Genomic DNA, 20,964 nt, shown 5'->3' with positions numbered 1-20,964 from the left:
GATCGTTCATGTTGTTCATTAGTTCTTAAATTCTGTGCCTTTTTATTTAAAGTTTTATATGAATCAAAAACATGGTCTTATAAAAAAAATTAAACAAAGATTAAAAAATAATAATAATTGTACATATACACCTTGTATAGGTCTATACAAGGCATATTGTATATATATGACTCATATAGACTTATACGAGAGATCTATACAATTCATATAGACCAATACAACTCATATGGACTGCAAAAAGCTACGAGTCTAAGAGCGTGTTTAGAATTGAGTTTGAAAAATGCTTATTAGGTTATTGACTTTTGCAAAAACCCATTTTGAAAAGCCAGGATTTAGGACTTTTGAAAAACTGCTTTTTAACCCTTTCAAAAAGCTAAAATAAGAAAGCTTTTTGTGATCGCCAAACACATTTTAACTTATTGGCTTTTTAAAAACACCAATAAGCAAATAAACATTTTTCAAACTCAATTCCAAACATGCTCTAAACTTTCAAGTCCGGCTATGAGGTGGAGCTGGCCGGCTGGGTAGTCGACCATTCCCGGCTCGACATCCTTTCGATTTTTTATATTAAAAATTATATATTGATCTCAACTAATTTTTTCTTAGTATATATAGACTTATATATATATATTTGAAAAATAATATGTATTCTTAGTGTTAAAACCCAATTACTCAACTAATTTTAAGGCCTAATTTTATTTTTTTTTACATTCGACCTAAAATTTTTCATGATTTTCAAAGACGGCATGAAACTTCTATCCAAATGTTTAACACACAATGTCTATATAGATCGTACAAACATATACAAGTAAGATACCATAGCATGACGTCCGAATATAACATCCTTTTATTCCCACACATTCTTTAATTTATTCCCATCAAGTTAAAAACATGGAATAACATTTAGCCAATCAAATTTATTGTCCTTTTCCTTGCTCTCCAAGGCATGGAATAATAATATATTGTTGGCATTATTAATATTAATTATTTAAGTGTCAACTCCCAATGAAAAACACTTTCTTTCCTTAGTTGAGAAGCTTCACGTGTAGTAGACATTATATTTATTTGTTTTGTTGTTACATGAAACATATATTAACTTAACATAGGTTTCCAATGGCTGGTCTTGTGGGTGGAATTAGTTGTTGTTTAGGTGCTGCTGCTTTATATTTACTAGGCAGAAATAATGAAAAGTAATATTATTATTCCTTGTTACATTTTATTATTTATTTAGTTCTAAAATGTATGTTTAGTTTGTTATTGTTATTGTTTGATTTTATGTGTTTAGGGCTGTAGAGGCTCTCAAATCGGTAACCCGAGTGGAAAAACTGAGAGATTTGGGTTAGTTATTCGATTTCGCTTCTAGTTTTGTGCAAAATGTTAATCGGATTAAAGCAGGGTTGTTCACGAGCTGAAAGTTTGAGATCAGGCTTGGCTCGGTTTTAAAATCGAGCTGAAAGTTGGAGCTCGAGCTCGACTTGGTTTTAAACGAGCTGGCTTGGCTCGGTTTTAAAACAAATATGAAAGTTTGAGGCTTTGAGCTCGAGCTCGGCTTGGTTTTAAACCGAGTTGGCTCGGCTCGGTTTTAAAACCAAGCTGAAAGTTTGAGCTTGAGATCGGCTTGGTTTTAAACCGAGCTGAAAGTTTCGGCTCGATTTTAATTTTTAAAACCAAGCTGAAAGTTTGAGCTCGAGCTCGGCTTGGTTTTAAACCGAGTTGTCTCGGCTCGGTTTTAAAACCAAGCTGAAAGTTTGAGCTCAAGATCGGCTTGGTTTTAAACCGAGCTGAAAGTTTGAGCTCGAGATCGGCTTGGTTTTAAACCGAGTTGACTCGACTCGGTTTTAAAATCGAGCTGAAAGTTTAGCTCGAGCACCGAGCTGGCTCGGCTCTGTCGATTTGGTTCAGTTTTTTTTAATGGTATTAACTATTTAACTTCAACCAAATACAAAATTAGTTCATAACGTATTCAACCGAATACAAAATATATAACGAGTTCAGCTTAATACAAAATAAGTTAAAATCAATATATAATCTTATAAAACAGATTAAAAATAAGATCATTAGCATCCGAACCAACTTGTGATTTGAGTGGGATTTAGGAGGGATGTATTCCACCTCTTTTTAAACAATTTCAATAATATATTACATACATATAACTATATCAAATGTAATATAATTGGAGCCAAACCGAGCCAGTGCGATTCGTTACGAACTGACCCGAGCTAAACTCGCTTTCTAATTGAGCAAGCTCGGCTTGACTCTGTTTCAAATCGAGCTAGCTTTTTCCGTGCTAAATCTAAGCGAGCTTTTTGAACAACCCTAAATTAAAGTTACAAATATGTTAGACAATTTTACATTTTCTTTCACTTTTGTGTTGATTAATTTTTCTTTTTAGTATTAACTATTTGATAACACTTCCCATGCATTGTAGGCCAATAAGCCAATGCACACAATTTTATTTATTTATTTTTTTTGGCATTTTTAAATATTTCAAAATGACAAACTACTTACACATAACTGTATGTTTGTAAACATTATAAGAGAGTGAAAAAACTGTGGTATATATATGATTGATCAAAACTGTGTTCTTGTCATTTCAGCAAACAAAGTGTTGCCTTCTGTCGTGGCGATATCTGGTAAAGTCGGTTCAGACACTCCGATTAACTGCAAATATCGCGATATGCAAGGAGTAATTGTGCAGGAAGAGGTAAAGACTCTGTTAATATTATTATTTGTTATTTTACCTTTGTTATTATTGTCATTGTCATCTATTACCATTTTCAGGTAAAACAACTTATTTTGGAAAAAAACGAAGAACGTTCGTGGGATAAAAACTATACCGGCGTGTTATCAACGCGTAAAACAGTCCCTTGGTACTTGGTGAGCCATGCTTCATCTGCGAAAATGTTTTTCTTTAAACATCATTTAAATATGAATATATGATAACACAAATTTTTGTTTTTGTTCAAAATATGACAAAAAAATATGATGACACAACCTTTTGCTTAAACCGGTCATCAGTTGTGTTTCACGGTTGGTTTTTCTCTTTAACTTTAGGTTCCAATTTTCAATGGTTCAGATTCGATGACAAAAAATCGTTAATTACGGTTTGGCTCACATGTTTAACTTAAAAATCGTCAAAACCAGACCGTGAACACCATATGTAACATGTTATTTTTTTAGTTGAAAAAAATACTCAATTTAAAGAGAATAAAATGTTTGCCTTTATGGTACAACTTTTTAAAAAAAGAAAATATTAACGTATGAAAAAATTATGGTCGTTTAAAAAACGTGGAGGGAAGTCGGTTTAAAATTAAAATAAAAAATAATACATGGGGGAAACTTGTAAGTATTATTTAATTTAACAAAAGTATTAAAAATATGTAAATATTTTAAATGAATTGAAAGTTCACATGGGATTTTATGCTTCGAAGACCATACTGTCTTTCTTCAATATGCATTGTCGGTTGTACCATGTGTTACATATTTTATAAATTATTTAAAAGTAAAACGTCTTAATTTTGTATTAGGATGATGGTTATTTAAAAACCGTGGAGAGAAGTTGGGTTTAAAATTAAAATAAAAAATAATATACGGAGGAAACTTGTAAGTATTACTTAATTTAACAAAAGTTACTAAAAAATGTGAATATTTAAATGCATTAAAAGTTCACATGTGATTTTATGCTTCGAAGACCACTGTCTTTCCTCAACATGCATTGTCGGTTGTACTATGCGTTACATATTTTAAAAATTATTTAAAACCAAAACGTCTTAATTTTGTATTAGGATGATGGAACTGCTCGTGTAAAAGTCGTCAGAGCTAGTGGCGTTGCCGGTTTGTTATTAGATGTTGGAAGTTCAGTGTATGAGGATTCAGGAAGATCACATGATTCAAGTCTCCAAGTAAGGATTCTTGATTTATTAACATTCATATTTTAGTTATGGCTTATGTAATTTATTTTTTATTGTTATGAAGATTCTTGGAGTTAAGCGAGTTGAATTTGTTCTACCGATAGGCACTCGATTAACGGTTGTTGGTGAGGTATGTTGTTTTTATACTACTGAGAAACTCTTCTTTTTTCGGTTTATTTGTACATTATATTCTTGAAGAGAATCTTGAATGCATCAAGTTTGAACGCCCATAAACGTGTTACATCAGCTGTCACATTAGATTTCTAATGATTCTTCAAACACTCCATTTTCTCTCCAATGCTAAGCCCACTTTCATGCACCTTTTTTTTAAAAAAAAATAACATAGTATATTATTAGTACTGCTACTACTACTACTATTGTTATTATTATATACGCTAGCCATAAAAATTAATTAAAAAGAAAACCTTTTTGTTATTGTTTGTTTGACCTTATATGTAAGGGTGTCAATCGTGTCAGGTTAGTCGGTTGAAATGTATAACCCGAATGCGACCAAAAGTACTATTCGTGTCAAAGATTTCGACCCTGACCCGTACACACATAAATTCCGGTCGACCCAAACACGACTCGTTTACCCATTTAAAATTTTAAAAAATGATATAATTTAGAGTCACTAGAGTAAATGAGTAAAATGAATATTTTTCTTAATATTATTAAAATGAAAAAAAATTAAAAAAGGAAAAAACATAAATAAAAATATAATTATAAAAGTTCTAGCCAACCCGTTTTTATACGGGTCAACCCAAACCCAACTCGTTTTTTAAACGGGTCGTGTTAATACCTTTTTTTCGCGTCGGGTTCGTGTCGTGTCAGCAATTTCCGCCCCTAATTTTATGTATAGCGATAAAAGTTATATACAAAAAAAAATTAAAAATATTCAATAACCCAAACAAGACATAATACCTCATCAATAAACTCATTGGTGTAATAAACCCAAAAAAACAAAAAAAAAAAAATCAACAAAATTTGTCATAAACTAATGACTGCACTCAACTGCTCCTTTAATATTGTTAATAATATTTGTAACTGTTTCTTAAAATCTTTTTTTTGAGATTTCATGTCAATAAGTTTGGTTTTGTTTTATGTCTAAAACTTCATATGTATATTTTTTTTGTTTTGTCTCAAAATGCAGGCTGAAGAAACACTAACCGGACCCCGGACAGATTACTGGTAACCTGGGGGTTGGATAGCTGTTTCCCACGAGGGGTTAGACCCTTGGAAGATGGTTCTTCTGATAACCTGCAAAACAGACACCGTGAGCTCGTCACTGAGAAGGGGGGGTTCCTCCTTGTGACCACCCTCCGGCGTGAGAATCAGACTAGATTGCTCTTTAAATATAAAAGTATATTAAGAGATTGCTAGGGCAGATATCAGGTATATTCTGATAATATAAGATAATGTAATGTAATAATGTGTTTAGATGATCATACCATTTGGGGTATTTATAGCCGAAGGTAGGTTTCCAAGGAGGTATGGCCGGCTGCTACAGTGTTCCTGTTCATCAACAGTAGCCTACGCACGTGCCCTGCTGGTAGTTGGTGGGTAGGCAGCGGCTGATAGTGACCAGGCCTGCTGTGTACTATTCCCTTTCCACCAACTGCCGGCTACGCACGTGGTATGACAGTAGTTGGTGAGTAGGCAGCGGCTAATAGTGATACAGTACAGGAGCATGCTGCTCGCCATACTGTATCAGTGAGCTGTCGTATCTCTGATCAGATCTTTCGCCCATACCTCGTCAGGTACAGTAAAAGATCCTTCAGTATACGGACTGGCTTTATTTGGGCGGGAGTATTCCCCCTCCCGCCTCTGTGCGGGATTGCTCCCGGCTTGGCTCATTCCTTCAGGTGACACTGAATGATCGAGAGCTAAGTGCCTTGTGCGTGTAGTCATGCTGCGCGGGTGGCCTTCCCTAATGGCTTGTATCCGAGGCTGCGGGGACAGGCGGAGTCCTTCACCATTGATAGGCATTTCCTGCGGGACCAGCTTGCGTACTGCGCGTAAGGACGTCACGTCTCTGAGCATGGTTGGTTCTGCGGATCCAGTTGGTCTCTGCCCAGACTTCCCTGTTTAAGGTGAGTCTTGCGGGTCCAACTGGGCTCTGCTGGGACCTACCTCTTCAAGTCCCCCCAGTCCAATGTTCTTCTCATGAGTGTTTAATAAAGTGAGGTGAACTTTTGGACTTGAGCAAAGGGTTTTGAAAAGGGTTTTGTAAGGTTTTCCATGGGGATTCTTTCCGCGGAAGTCCTTGTCACTTGCAGAAATGCCCGAGTTTCCTGCTTGGTCTTTGGGTATGATGCGGGTAGGTCTGTAACTTCCTCGCAAGTCAGGAGCATTGAGTCCCAGTTGTATGGATTTTCCATGTGGTTTTGGTAGTTTTGAACATAGTGATCAATTATGTTAAGACCACCAATTCCATCCTGGAGCTTCAAACAACGTAGTTCTCGACGTTCCCGCTATGCGGGGATGTTATTTCCGTTTCCGCAAGCATTGCCCAGAAGATCCTTCTTGGTTTCAATTCCCAGCGGAGCGCTAGGTATGTGAAGGGTTTTGCCTTAACACTGTACCTGCGCTCGTCTTACGGTTACTTCCAAGGTATTCCTGGCGTCAATTCCCTGCGGGTGCTAGGTATGTGAAGGGTTTTGCCTGAACACTGTACCCGCAGCCGTCTTATAGTTACTTGGTTGCCGAGGTACTTGGCTTCAATTCTCTGCGGGTGCTCGGTATGTGAAGGGTTTTGCCTTTACACTGTACCCGCATCCGTCTTACGGTTACTTGTTTGCCAAGGTTTATTTGGCTTCAATTTCCTGCGGGTGCTAGGTATGTGAAGGGTTTTGCCTTTACACTGTACCTGCAGCCGTCTTACGGTTACTTGTTTGCCAAGGGGTAAAGGGGTATTTTCCCGCTTACTTTTTAATATTTTCGAATTTTGAATTTTGAAATTCGAAGAGTTGGTGAAAAGATCAGAACAGTCCAAACCTCTGAAACGTCGTGCGACGGTTTCCTCTGACTGTGTCAGGACGTGCAGGAAGTTATGGTGACGTGACAGAACATGGTCATTCCAGTCGCTTTTTCAGGCGCGTGGGCGCGATTTTTCGGGCGCGTGGCCGCGAAATTACTAGCACACGTCCTTTCAACAGCTGTTGCCAGCTTGCTTTTTGCCACGTGTCATAGTTTCATTGCACATTCGATTTCTCTCTCCTCCGCATTAAATTCACCGCATTAATTGCGATTACTATATAAAGGGGGAGAGGGTTATTTGCAATTCACACTTTTCACTCTTCTCTTCATCTTTAAGGCGATTTCCGGCGAATACTCTTTTATTCAATCGAGCATTCTCTCGAAATCGTTCTCTTCTTCCTCTGCAAGATGTCTTCTCGTGATGCTGAAGCTATAGCTGACGACAGGGGTACTGCTGGCGAGTGCCAGTGTGCTCTGCCCGGCGATCAGTACCGGTATGTTGTCAGGAAGTTCATGCTCGATCATCTCGAGCCTGAGTTTCCTGAATCCCACCAGACCGTGTACGATGCCCCCAGAGGCAAGATCGGGGTTTATGCTGCATTTTTTGTCTATGGGAATCTTAGATTCCCATTGACAAAATTTGTTTACCGTGTCCTTGAGAGGCACGGTGTTCATTTGACCGAGCTGCACCCCATGGCGATCGCCAAGATTCGCCATTTTGAGTGGGTGTGCCGGATTTTGGGCATCGAGCCCCATGTGGACCGCCTGATGACCTTCTATACCTGGAGGTGCATCCAGGGGTGGTACACCTTGACGACCCGTATTAAGGGTCTGAAGATTTGCGACACCGAGCGCAGTCTTCGCGCGTGGAAGCAGGAATTCTTCTACATTTCTGCCCGCGCCATCCCCCTTGCCATGAAGTTTAAAAATGGCCAAGCGATACCGAGCCTTCACGCCCCCAACTACCAGGAGGCGGAATGGTTTTCGAAGATATCCCGGATCCAATCTCCGGTTTACCGGTTTGCGGAGTCCGGGATGGTCATGTTAGGGATGAGCCGGGTGTGGAAGGATGCGTCTCAGGTTCCCATCCTTCTCGAATACGGTTTGAACTCTATTCCCTATGGTATGTCTTAGACTTTCTTTTTGATACGCGTTTGTCTTCTAACTATTTATTCTTTCAGAGGGAAATGATTTGGAGTCGCTTCTGTACCCGCGGGAAACCGACGGTCCTGCGCGGATGGGTACTCGTGCTCTGGACGAGGGCGAGTTGCCCATCCTGGAGCAAACGGCGGATCGGTTTGTGGAGGTCTATCCGCTGGGCCACGAGATCCTGAGCCACCGGCGGCCAGGTAAGGCGATATTCTTTCCTCAATCCCTCAATGCTGTACCCGCTGCTGGAATTCCTGACCCGTCTTCTTCTGAGGAATCCTCAGATGCTCCTCCGTTGGTGCGGAAGAAGAAGGCTGCTGCCGGCGTGAAGGGGAAGGAGAAGGCCTCCACAGCTGATCCAGTGGTTCTATCTGACTCGGAGTCAGATAGTGAAGAAGTGGCGGGGAAGCCCGGTGGTGAGAAGACCACTGCTCCGGAGGCTACGACCGTTACCTCCGGAGAACCAACGAAGACGACGGTGACCGGTACCAAGAGGCCGGCTCCATCGGGTTCCTCCCCGCCCGTCCGTACGTTCAGGGTCAAGAAAACCCGTAAGTACAATCATAGTGTCTGTAGATTTATCACTTCATAAATTTATCTAACACTTTCTTCTTTGTGCAGGCGTGGATGTTGACGCATTCCGGGGTGAAGCGCAGAGGAGTACCCTTCCGCCAATGACGGTAGGCTTGGTCAGCCTACCTGAGGCATCGACCCAGGTGACCGCGCCTGCTTCCGCTGGTTCAGTTGCTCCTGAGCAGACTGTTCCAGCTGAGATGACGTCCCCGCCGGCCGTGAGTGCGATTTTTACAGCATCCTTCACAGAGCCGGCGGTTACTGCTGCTGCTGACTACGAGGCGGCGACCACGGCGGCGACCACAACGGCGACCACGGCGGCTGCCACCATGCCCGCGCCACCGGCACCGACGGCCGGACCATCAGGTACGCGCAGGGCTTCCCGCCGATCTTTGCCACCTTCCCGTCTGCCTGACCTGTTGGATGGATTTCCTTTAGGTTCAGGTGATGGGCTTGGTGGCTATCGGCCTGTCATTGACCCTACAGGTGCGTAGGGTTCCTTTCTTTTTCCCTTGTTTTTTATCATCTTTTCCTTACTGCCTTTGTTTCTTTTGCAGTGTCGGATTCCAATGAAGTGTATGTTCCGCGATGGAACATACGCCGAGGAACAACCCTTCGTACCCCTGTGGAGTGCGTGGACTGGGCTCGCCACGCTGCTCCTCATGGTGCGTTGGGGGAAGCCATGGCTAGCTACCAGGAGGGTAGGCTAACCAATGAGCTTCGGGTTCTCCAGGCCCGGATGCAGCCACGCGTCGAGCTGCTTTGTCGTGAAAACGACAAGTTGAAAGCAGCTCGCGCCAAGGACGTATCTGAGGCGCGTGCTCTTCGGGAGGAGAACCAACAGCTGGCGGCAGCTGCCGCCGACAAGGAGAAGGCCTTCAAGGCCCTCGAGGTTGAAGTTCAGGCGCGACTCGAGGCCCGCTCCAAGGCTGCCCAAGCTGTGAATGAACAGCTTCGGCTGGCCAGGGAGACTGCGCAAAACGCAACCGAGAGGGCTGCCAAGGCTGAAGCCGTTGCTGAGCCTTTGCGTGTGGAGAATGAGGAGCTCAAGGCCAAATTAGAGGCTCTCCAACGCGCTCATGATGCCTTGGCAATGGAAGATGCCAAGAAACTCCAGGAAATCCTGGACCAGAGGGGGGTGCTTGACCACACCGAGCGGAAACTTAAGGGCGTCGAAGAGGCTGCCGCAAAGGAAGTTTTACTTGCCAACCTTAACAAGAGCGAAGCCGAACGCGCCCATAACGAAGCTCAAGCTGCCCTCCAATGGCTTCTTCGAGAAGCGTTGCCTCAGGTATGTTTAGTTTTATCTTCACGCTTTTCTTTTGTAAGAAAAGGTTTTAATACTTGTGTTTTCTTTGTAGGTTGTGCGTCGGGTCTTTTCAGAGACCTCTTACGATGATGCTATGACCGCAGCCCTCAACGCTTCTCATGAGGATGGGGAAAAGGCCGGCTTCCTGCTTGGTCTAGGGTTTGTTGAGAAAGGCGTCCCGCCTTCCAACTTCCCTTTGTTCGATGTGGATACCGAAGCCATTTATGACCAAGCATTGAACCAATACGCCGCCTTCCCGCATCCAGTGGTGGAAAAGGTGGACGAAGTAGCTGCTGCTGATGATGGGTTAGCTGTCCTCAAAGCGTTCCTCGAACCACCCCGTTCTTCTGACGGAGCGGGTCCAAGTGGAAGCGGCCCTGAAGCTTGATCCTGAAGATCCCTTCCCATTGCTAAGATGACTTGTATAGTTTTATTCTTTTAGGCGGGTAGTTACCCGGCCATTCTTGTAATAGTTAATTTGTGAAATATAAATCTTTTTGCGTATAAGATTGTTATTTCCTTCTTTGGGTTCCTTGCTTTATAAACTTATGACTTGCATACTTAGTTTAAATTAGCAATTTTTCAAGTGTTTAGAATAAGAACCTTTGAACGTGGTTGATAATGGGTTAAAGTTTCGCTTCCTCCTTCGTGATTGTGCGGGTAGAACCGTCACTTGCACTTGGTAGGATGGCTAAACTTTAGCCTTCATCTGACCTGCGTGTAGGTTTTCCTTTTCGAAATTTCTAAGGCATTAAGATAAGTTAACCTTTGAACGTGGATGATAATGGATTAGAGTTTTTGCTTCCTCTTTCGTGATTGTGCGGGTAAAACCGTCACTTGCACTTAGTAGGATGGCAAAACTTTGCCCTTATCTGACCTGCGTGTAGGTTTCCCTCACCTTTTGAGGATAAGTTAACCTTTGAACGTGGTTGATAATAGGTGTGAAGTTTTGTTTCCTGTTTCGTGATTGTGCGGGTAGAACCGTCACTTGCACTTAGTAGGATGGCAAAACTTTACCCTTATCTGACCTGCGTGTAGGTTTTCCTCATCCTTTGAGGATAAGTTAACCTTTGAACGTGGTTGATAATAGGTGTGATGTTTTGCTTCCTCTTTCGTGATTGTGCGGGTAGAACCGTCACTTGCACTTAGTAGGATGGCAAAACTTTACCCTTATCTGACCTGCGTGTAGGTTTTCCTTATCCTTTTAAGAATTTTGTTTTGGACCATTCGACGCGCGGTTGTCGATAGGTTAGTGTTCAGTTTCCTTTCATGATTCATGCGGATAGACCGGCACTTTCATTTAATGGGAGAATTGAACTTTTCCTTCAACTGACCTGCGTGAAGGTTTGCCACGTTATTGGGTTCGTGCGGGTAGGACCGCCTTCCCACGCAACGAATTCACGTAATGTGAATGCCGTCACCAGTGTTGCATAGTTTAATCGTTCGACGCGCGGTTGTTGATAGGTGGTTATTCAGTTTCCTTTCATGATTCATGCGGATAGACCGGCACTTTCATTTAATGGGATAATTGAACTCTTCCCCTTCAACTGACATGCGTGAAGGTTTGTCACGTTTTGGGTTCGTGCGGGTAGGACCGCCTTCCCATGCAATGACCTCACGTAATTATGCGGTGAAAACCGGCATATTAGTGTTCAGAAAAGTATAAATGTAAAATCATCAGCTTCGATGTTCTTAAAGAGAATCATTTCCATTAGAAGTGGCTCTTGGCCTTTTCTTTACAAATTGGAATTGATTTACATGCAAACTGTGTAAATGAGCTCCCTTCCATGTTGGGATGGGAGCGCCATCGAGCCGATACGCACCTGGTTCGGGATCTCGTTCTTTACGCAGCATGTAGTCTCAATGTTGAAGCTGGAATTTTTATTCGTTTTCCCCAGCTGGGGTTCTACACGCATCCGCCTGCTCAGCCTTTATTGCGCCACGAGGTGCGCGAGCGTCCCATCTCTGACAAATGCTTCGACCATGTCTTTTACATCTATGCATTCTTCAGTGTTGTGGCCCTTTGTCTTGTGAAAGTCACAGTATTTGCTCCGATCAGCATCGTGACGATGTCGGATTATCGGAGGTTTTGGCCACGGGAGCTCTTCAGTGGCGAATATCTCAGTGACGCTTTTGGTGAGTGGCGTCCATCTGGAGTTTCGGTGCGGCTGTACATTATCCCTTCCGCCCAACCGATGTTGCAAGCCGGATGAGGTGTCAAAGTTTACCCTTGACTGCCAAATGCCTAGCTTTCGTTTTTTATTTAGTCGGGCTGTGAGGAGGTTGTCCTCTTTCGTCCTCTGGGTGTAGAGGTTTGTGCTCTGTGGGAGATCTTTACCCAGTTGCTTCTCCGTTTCCGCATAGCGTTTTGCTGCTGTCATGATGCCATCCCATGTGGATGGCATGCCATCTTTACCCGTTAGGGTGCGGATGAGCTCTGGGTCATGTGCGCCCTGGATGCGCGAACAAGATCTTCGCTGATATTGCCCAAACTTAGCTTCTTTGAGTTGAAGCGAGTGATGAAGTTTGGCAGAGATTCATCTTCCTCTCGTATGCATTTGAGGATTGTCCATTGCTCCTCGGTATACTTCCGTTGCTGGCTGAAGTGTTGGCTAAACTTCTGTTGGAAGTCTGCCCAGTCGAGATGTGGTTGACCGGTAGACGATCAAACCAAGCTCTAGCAGCCCCAACAAGCGTCATTTGGAACATGTAGCACCACGTGGGTTCCGTCCAATTGCTGACGGTTGCCCCCGCTATGAACCTGTTCAAATGATCGTCTGGATCAGATAAACCGTCATATGTGCCTATGTTAGGCATTTGTTTGGCACTCTTTGGGGCGATTGCTTCCGCAATGTCCCTTGCAAACTTGGACATTCCTGCATTTGCAACGTTTGGTCTGAACGTTTTTGAGAAGTCTCGTGGACTTCCACCTGTGCTTTTTGGTTTGAAGGCTTGTCCAAAATGCCTTTTCGGTTGGGATTCCGTTTCCTTACGCTTCCCTTTTGCCCTATGGCGAGGGTTCGCGTCGGAGTCGGATTCCTCCGAGTCATCCTCCCAGTACTCGAATTCGTCGGCCTGTTGCACGGAACGCAAGCGTTCGTCCAACTCAGCCTGGAATTCCTTTTGTCGTGCCTCCGCCCATGCCTTAACTTCATCGAGAGTCTGGCGGGGGAGTCTTCGTTTCTCAAACTGGGTATCGGTGGATCCCAGTAGGCGATCATTTACTGCACTTGCCCCAGCTTTGGTAAGTGGGGTAGTGTTCGTAAAATTTACTTCACTTGCCCCGGCTTCGGTAGCCGGGGTAGTGTTCGTAAAAACTGTGTTGCCGGTATTCCCCCTAGTAGTTGGGGTTGTGGTTACCGGAATTTCTCTAACCATCTTTGTAGAAGTTTGAAAAAACTGGAGAAAATTGTAGTTCTAGCTTTATGCACGGATGGCGCCAATGAAGAAACACTAACCGGACCCCGGACAGATTACTGGTAACCTGGGGGTTGGATAGCTGTTTCCCACGAGGGGTTAGACCCTTGGAAGATGGTTCTTCTGATAACCTGCAAAACAGACACCGTGAGCTCGTCACTGAGAAGGGGGAGGTTCCTCCTTGTGACCACCCTCCGGCGTGAGAATCAGACTAGATTGCTCTTTAAATATAAAAGTATATTAAGAGATTGCTAGGGCAGATATCAGGTATATTCTGATAATATAAGATAATGTAATGTAATAATGTGTTTAGATGATCATACCATTTGGGGTATTTATAGCCGAAGGTAGGTTTCCAAGGAGGTATGGCCGGCTGCTACAGTGTTCCTGTTCATCAACAGTAGCCTACGCACGTGCCCTGCTGGTAGTTGGTGGGTAGGCAGCGGCTGATAGTGACCAGGCCTGCTGTGTACTATTCCCTTTCCACCAACTGCCGGCTACGCACGTGGTATGACAGTAGTTGGTGAGTAGGCAGCGGCTAATAGTGATACAGTACAGGAGCATGCTGCTCGCCATACTGTATCAGTGAGCTGTCGTATCTCTGATCAGATCTTTCGCCCATACCTCGTCAGGTACAGTAAAAGATCCTTCAGTATACGGACTGGCTTTATTTGGGCGGGAGTATTCCCCCTCCCGCCTCTGTGCGGGATTGCTCCCGGCTTGGCTCATTCCTTCAGGTGACACTGAATGATCGAGAGCTAAGTGCCTTGTGCGTGTAGTCATGCTGCGCGGGTGGCCTTCCCTAATGGCTTGTATCCGAGGCTGCGGGGACAGGCGGAGTCCTTCACCATTGGGAGGCATTTCCTGCGGGACCAGCTTGCGTACTGCGCGTAAGGACGTCACGTCTCTGAGCATGGTTGGTTCTGCGGATCCAGTTGGTCTCTGCGCAGACTTCCCTGTTTAAGGTGAGTCTTGCGGGTTCAACTGGGCTCTGCTGGGACCTACCTCTTCACAGGCTTTTAGAGATGAAACTGGAGATGTTTGGATACAGCCACCAGCCAAAGGCCCGTTTTACGTCGCTCATGAAACCATCGATAAGCTCATTGCAGATCAAGGGGAACTGACTATGTAATAATTCTTTAAACCGCATTTAATCTGTTCACCATACTAGTTTACATATTGCATTATAAATAATATGCTTGAACCCAAACTATATGAAGTTTTTTCATATTTCTTATTAATCGCATCTCTTTTTTGTGACATCCGTCAAATTCGAGTCTCGAGTTGTTTTCGTTTTGTAAACTTTTATTACGTGAACCCGACTCAACATTTTTTAGAACTTTATTTATTTATTATACAATATTATATTATATATTTCGATCACCAATAAATCGATGTTTTGTCATATTATAGTGTCGTTGAGAAAATATAGAGGGTTGAAACTGATTTTCGTAAACTCGTTATAACTTTGAAAACCTTTAAACTCATATTAAACATTTATTGAAACTTGAGGGGTGGTTTTTGTAAATATGTCATATATATATAACAAAAAAAAAGAAAACCTAAACCTAAAACATCGCAAACAAACACAGCCGCATCCTCTCTTCTCTGCCGATTTTTCCGGCGCCGTTTTCCGGCGACCGGCGACCACCGGCGACCTCCGCCACTGCCATCACCACCACCCCTCCTTTCCCCCTCGCGTTCCGGCAGCCCTCTTTCCCGTTTTTTGCGTTTTTCCGGCGAACCCGGACTCTGGCGAACCCGGATTCCGGCGAGAAGCCGCGACGGCACTGCAGCTCTCCCGTCTCTCTCTCTCCGTTCTCTCACCCTCTCCGGCTCACTCTCCCTCGCTACCTCTCTCTCTCCCATGTTTTCTATCTCTCTCTCTCTCTCTGTGCGTCTCTCACTCTCTTCGGCTCTCTCTCTCACCTCCGGCGGTTTCGGTTTGTTTACTCTCCGGTATAGAGCCACGACTCTGGGACAGAATAATAGATAAGTAATTTGGGTTTTGGTATTGTTTATTTTCGCATAGAGATTGTTGATAACCGGTTATATATGTTTGGTTATACACTTTGAACGAGTTAGATTGGATATAGTGTTGGTTTGATTTTGGGTAAAAGACGAACAACTAGGTAATGAATATAATTTTTCTTATGGGTTTAAGTTAACAATCGTTATTTTGGTTCGGTTGATTTGTACGTTAATTATTAAACTAGAGGTCTCGGGTTCGAGTCTAATCCTAGTCCGGTTTCGGTGTTATTTTTATTTTAATAAATTGTATTACTATTTATACTAACATTACTATATAAAAACTATTATTAGTATTAATATGTTAAGTTTACTATTATGGGTATTTATTATTAATATTACTATTATTATCATTATTATTATAAATATTGAAGTTAAAACTATTATTAACAAGATTATTATTATTATTAAAATTGTTATTAATATTATTAAAGGTCATATTATTATTATCTATTAAAAATCATACTTTATCATTAATTACTAGCAATAATATTAATATAGTTATTTTGTGAACTCGTTTCGAAATCGAACTGACATCGAGTATAGTATCATTATTTACTATCAATATCATTACTTATTATTATTATTTTTATCAACAACACCTAAAATTAATACCAAGATTTTATTCTTTACTATCATTATTAGTATTATTAGTAATAATTATTGTTATAATTATTATACTATATTAGAATTATTAAAAATAATTATTGTTATTATTATTAACATCTTTATCTTATATATACATATACATATATATATCTATCACATCTTTTTAGAATTATTATTATCATTAATAATATTATTATAAACTTTATTATCAATTCTTTCTTTTTATAAAAACCGAACCCTTGTTTTAAATCCGTCTTGCTTGTATTTAATATTGGTTAATTATTTAAAAGCTCAATAAAATAATATTATTTTATTTTATTTTAATTGTCATTTAAGTACGAGTCCCTAACCATTAACAAATTAACCGATAATCCGATTTACAACCGAATCTTCACGTTCAATGTTTCCAATATAGTTTCATTATGGTTTCAAGTTCATTAATATATATTACATTATTTATTTTAGCTAAGGTGTTTATCGTTTCAAGTCGGATCTATTCGTTTACCGTTCGAGCTTCATTTATTTATCTATTTATTTCTCGATTCATCAATCGAGGTGAGTACTTTCTTACCCCTTTTTCCATCTTCCGTTTTGGGGTGACATTTCATACTTATCAAACTAAATGCTTTATTTACTTGAATCTTAAACCCACAAACGTGATTGTATACATTACTTAAATACTTGATTGATTTGGTGTTCTATGCTATATGTATTTGTGTTTATTGCTTTCGGTTGGTTGAATTTATAAATCCTAGACTACTTGGCATCCCCTTGTAGCAAGGTGTCGTTAACGTAATGCAATTAACGATATTCTATTAAATCCTAGACTACTTGGCAACCCCTTGTAGCTAGGTGGCGCTAACGTAATTCTATTAGCGATTGTCAATTTATCCAAGTTGTTGCTTTTATTTATTGTTTTGTATACAAGTTTTGTGGCTTTTTATTACTATATACTTATATGCTCAAACTTATGAATTGCTCACCAACCTTTGTGTTGGCAAACTTTATTTTATGAAATGTTACAGGTTTGACTTTTGTTGACTCGAGTGCTTGATGGAAAACGTTACTAAGACTATTAGGGTATTAGTAAAACGAACAATATGAATGCTATTTGTTTATATGAACGAGATGTGTTGTTATTGATTTGTTGAAATAAAATGAGTTGAATAAATATTGTCACTTTAAATAGTGTCTTGTGTATTTGTCCAATCACGTTGCACCCCGGCATGTTCCGCCGCCTTTGGTCGGGGTGTTACATTTTTACTGACTCGTTGCTGTTTTTCAGGTGGTTTAAGTATGCTTCAATGGGTTTTGCTGCATTTGGTTTTTGTTTGATTGTTTTTCAAGTCATAAATCCTCACTGGGATGTTAATATAAGGTAGTTTTTATTTGATTGTAATATGCTCTTAAATGGGCTGGATCAAGCTCGGCTCGTTTACTTTATCGAGTTGAAAAATCAAGCTTTAACTTAGCTCGTTTAAAGCTCGAGCCGAGCTCAAGCTCAAGCTCGTTAATTTTTATTTTTAACATATATTGATATATAAAAAACAAAAATATAATTTTTAACATCATTTGATATAAAATTTATAAACTAGAGAATTTATAATTTTTTCCTAATGTTTTTAAGATCGCGTGGCATAATATATGTATTATTTTGATTTTTTCTTATTTTGGTATGCTATTGTTATTTTTTATAATAAAAATTTAGTGTTTAACATCCATATAAGATCTTACTATAATGTGAATAGTTCAAAGCCAGGGCTGTGATTGAGTTGAGCCAGGGCGAGTTCGGGCTTGAGCTTGAACTTAAACGAGCTGGCTCGAGCTCGACTTGTTTTAGGGCCGTCCAAACCGCTCGTCGCTCGAACTCGCTCGCCGCTCGCTTGGAAAATGCTCGCACGTTTTTTCGGTCGATTGAAAACGAGCCACTCTGCTCGATTCAGTTTGTAAACAAGCCAAGCAACGAGTAAAGGTCTGCTCGGTTCGGTTCGGCACAAATCTTTTTAATTTATTTTATATATAATTATATATGAACAAATATATTAATATATAGACAAAACACATAAGTATAAGTTTACAATTATTTTTATCCCTCTAAATTTTCATATTCAGTCAATTTTATAGTTTTATTTGTTCGCTTCAAATTTTTAGAATATTAGAAGTTTGTTTACATGATCATTATATCTCACTTCAAACTTGTTTTCAATAAAAATTTACAATCTATTACACGTTTGTCTAAAAACTACTAGTTTATTTATAAAACATATTATTTACAACCTTCAAATTTGTTTTTATTGAAAATTTTAAAGTGAAAAAGAAATAAATAATGCTCGAAATCGCTCGATGTTCGATCGAAAAATGCTCGATTCGATTTTTGGCTCGTTTCGGTTTTCGATCAGTTCGAATTTCAGCCGTTCGATTCGGTTCGATTTTAAACGAGCCAAGCAACGGCAAGCCTTCGCTCGGTTCGGCTCGGCTTGTGAACATCCCTAACTTGTTTACTTTGTCGAGCTGAAAAATCAAGCTTTAACTCAGCTCTTTTAAAGCTCGAGCTCGTTGATTTTTTTTAACAGATATTGATATATAAAAGACAGGAATATAATTTTTAACATCATTTTATATAAAATTTATAAACTATCTATAACTTTTTTTCTAATGTTTTTAAGATCGTGTGGCATAATATATGTATTATTTTGATTTTTTCTTATTTTGGTATGCTATTGTTATTTTTTATATTAAAATTTAGTGTTTAATCTAAACAAACCACGAGCTTGGCTCGTTTAGAAATCGACCCGACCCGGCTTGTTTAGATTCAAGCTATTTTCAAGAGTGTCACGAGTCATGAACTTTTTAAACAACCCGAGTTCAAATAAACTTACATGGTTGTAAAAAAGCTTTATGTTGTATAGGGCAATGTAATAATTGTGATTATGTAAACACTACTTTTCTATATTAATTAAATTCTTTTTATAATAATAATAATAATAATAATAATAATAATAATAATAATAATAAATTATTGGTATATTTGTGCTTATTGGCATCCTAGTGTTTGGCTACTGCCATGTGGCATTGTGACAACTATGTATGCAATAATATGCATAAAATGATGTTCATATTTTGTTCATTTGATTCATTGAATTGAAACCAATATTGTTTTTGTTATTCAGGGTTCTTGATGCTGATGCTTCAGCCCAAAGAACAACTCCAGACAATGCTTGATATGTAGCGGTGGCGTCGGGTTGGGTTAGAATGAGTTTAGGTCAAAATGGGGTAACGTAACTTTTTTGTTTGAAATGACAGTTAACTTAACTATGTATTATAAAACATATACATGATCTTATGTATTTTATAAGTTATAACTAGGACTTGCACACTGGACGAGTCGGGCGGGTTCGGGTCACGGGTCAAAACCGGTTCGGGATAGAACTGGTTGATTCAAGAAAGGGTTATTCTAGTTCGGGTTGGGACGGGTCCGGATCCAAACGAGCTAGATTAAAACAATTGCACAAAACTCACAAGAAATTTAAAAGAAAAAACTACGCGTCAGATTACGTGCGTATTGAAAAGGGTTGTGTGTGTATTGTTGATTACAAGTGTCCAATGTCACGTTATGCGTGCATTGACACCGGTTACTCGTTTGATGTTGCATTACGAAAAAACAGTTAATAGCTTTGTTTTTAAATGAAAAATAAAAAAGAAAGAGAAATATTATGTAACTGGTATTTGGGAGCCGTGTTTCATGGCAATACCGTTAAAACCACACACTCGCCTTGCGACATGTTAGCTCATAAATATTGTCTGAAACGTAACACTTTATTGGATAAAGAGAAAATTACGATATGTGCCTCAGTGCTTTATGAACGAGGCACTATACATGTCACATTCTCAAATTGAGTGATAGATGCCATCCTACTTTTCAGGCTGGCACAGTATGACTTCCGCCGTTTGTTGATCGTTAGTGAACTCAAGAGAAGAAGAAGGGAAACGAGAAGAGTAGAAAGAAAAGGAAAACATTTCCTTTCACTCGTTCAGTGAGCGAACTCATGAACACAACGTAAATCACCTTCTCACCCGTAGGCCATGTCTCAGTGTCCACATTCACAACTCAAGCTTTAATAAAATAATAGAAAAAAAAGAGAAAATTCTCAAAATAGTCCTTTGGAAGAGATCGAAATTGAAAATAGTCCAAAAGTTTTTTAAATTCCAATTTTAGTCCAACCAAATCTATCTTCGTCGTGACATTTGGATTCCCGCCAATAGTTTTCGTCTACCAATGGAACACTATTATATATGAAATAAATTAAAAATATTCGAGCTGAACCGAACCGAGCGGACCTTTGCTCGTTGTTTGGCTCCGAAAATACAAGCAAACAATTTCCAAATATTTTTCATCTCGAAATTTAAAAAAAAACCCTAATTATACACATGTGTATATCTTTATTTAATCTTAATTACATAATGTACACATTACATTATAATTTATTTTAATTATTCATATGTGTATAAAAGAATATCGTTTACAAAGTTAAAAAAATATGTATTATACATATATGTATAATTTTGTAAAACCGATATATTTTTTTAATATTTTAATGAAACCGAAATGAAAAATAAGAATTTCTGGTTCTGTTATTTTTTATATTTTCACGTTTTTCTTTGTTTTATAAATTTTTTTAAAATAAATTTCAAAATGAAAAGAAATACTAATCCAAAGTACATAGACCACAATCAAAAGGAGAGAAGTAGATCTGATAAAACTTGTTTTGAAGATACCTGCCATTGTACATACGTTATCCCAATAAACAAACACACGTCATTATTAATTATTATTATACTGTACAATAATACATTAACGTACGATATGTACGCGCGAAACGCTTAAAGGCAAAAAAACAAAGCAAAAATACTAAAACGCTCAGGCAGAAACCTAAAATGCTCAGCCAAAACTAAAACGCTAAAAAACGGGTTTCGTGAAAAAAAGTAAACAAT

The 20,964-nt window shown here is 39.8% G+C and overlaps 1 protein-coding gene across 1 annotated transcript; it reads left to right on the top strand.

Moving 5' to 3' along the window:
• Window positions 1-1,100: 1,100 nt before the first annotated feature.
• Window positions 1,101-19,252, top strand: LOC143555481 (E3 ubiquitin-protein ligase SP1-like). Its single transcript, XM_077045018.1, has 9 exons — window positions 1,101-1,190; window positions 1,286-1,338; window positions 2,598-2,704; window positions 2,782-2,877; window positions 3,786-3,902; window positions 3,976-4,041; window positions 14,351-14,463; window positions 17,258-17,350; window positions 19,143-19,252. The coding sequence occupies exons 1-9, from the start codon at window positions 1,114-1,116 to the stop codon at window positions 19,192-19,194; spliced, it is 774 nt and encodes a 257-aa protein (XP_076901133.1). The 5' UTR covers window positions 1,101-1,113; the 3' UTR covers window positions 19,195-19,252.
• The last annotated feature ends 1,712 nt before the right edge of the window (window positions 19,253-20,964 follow it).

The sequence above is a fragment of the Bidens hawaiensis genome, unplaced genomic scaffold (assembly GCF_021521415.1).
Source record: "Bidens hawaiensis isolate Kalapana, Puna unplaced genomic scaffold, B.hawaiensis_p1.1 tig00018136_1, whole genome shotgun sequence".
NCBI lineage: Eukaryota > Viridiplantae > Streptophyta > Magnoliopsida > Asterales > Asteraceae > Bidens > Bidens hawaiensis.
The sequence above is the reverse complement of the archived record's forward strand: the minus strand, read 5'-3'. Positions and strand labels throughout refer to the sequence as shown.

Coding starts and splice junctions, on each gene's coding strand:
- LOC143555481 (XM_077045018.1), top strand. CDS start 1,114: ATGGCTGGTCTTGTGGGTGGAATTAGTTGTTGTTTAGGTGCTGCTGCT. Junction 1,339..2,597: donor GGAAAAACTGAGAGATTTGG/GTTAGTTATTCG, acceptor TTGTCATTTCAG/CAAACAAAGTGTTGCCTTCT. Junction 2,705..2,781: donor GAGTAATTGTGCAGGAAGAG/GTAAAGACTCTG, acceptor TACCATTTTCAG/GTAAAACAACTTATTTTGGA.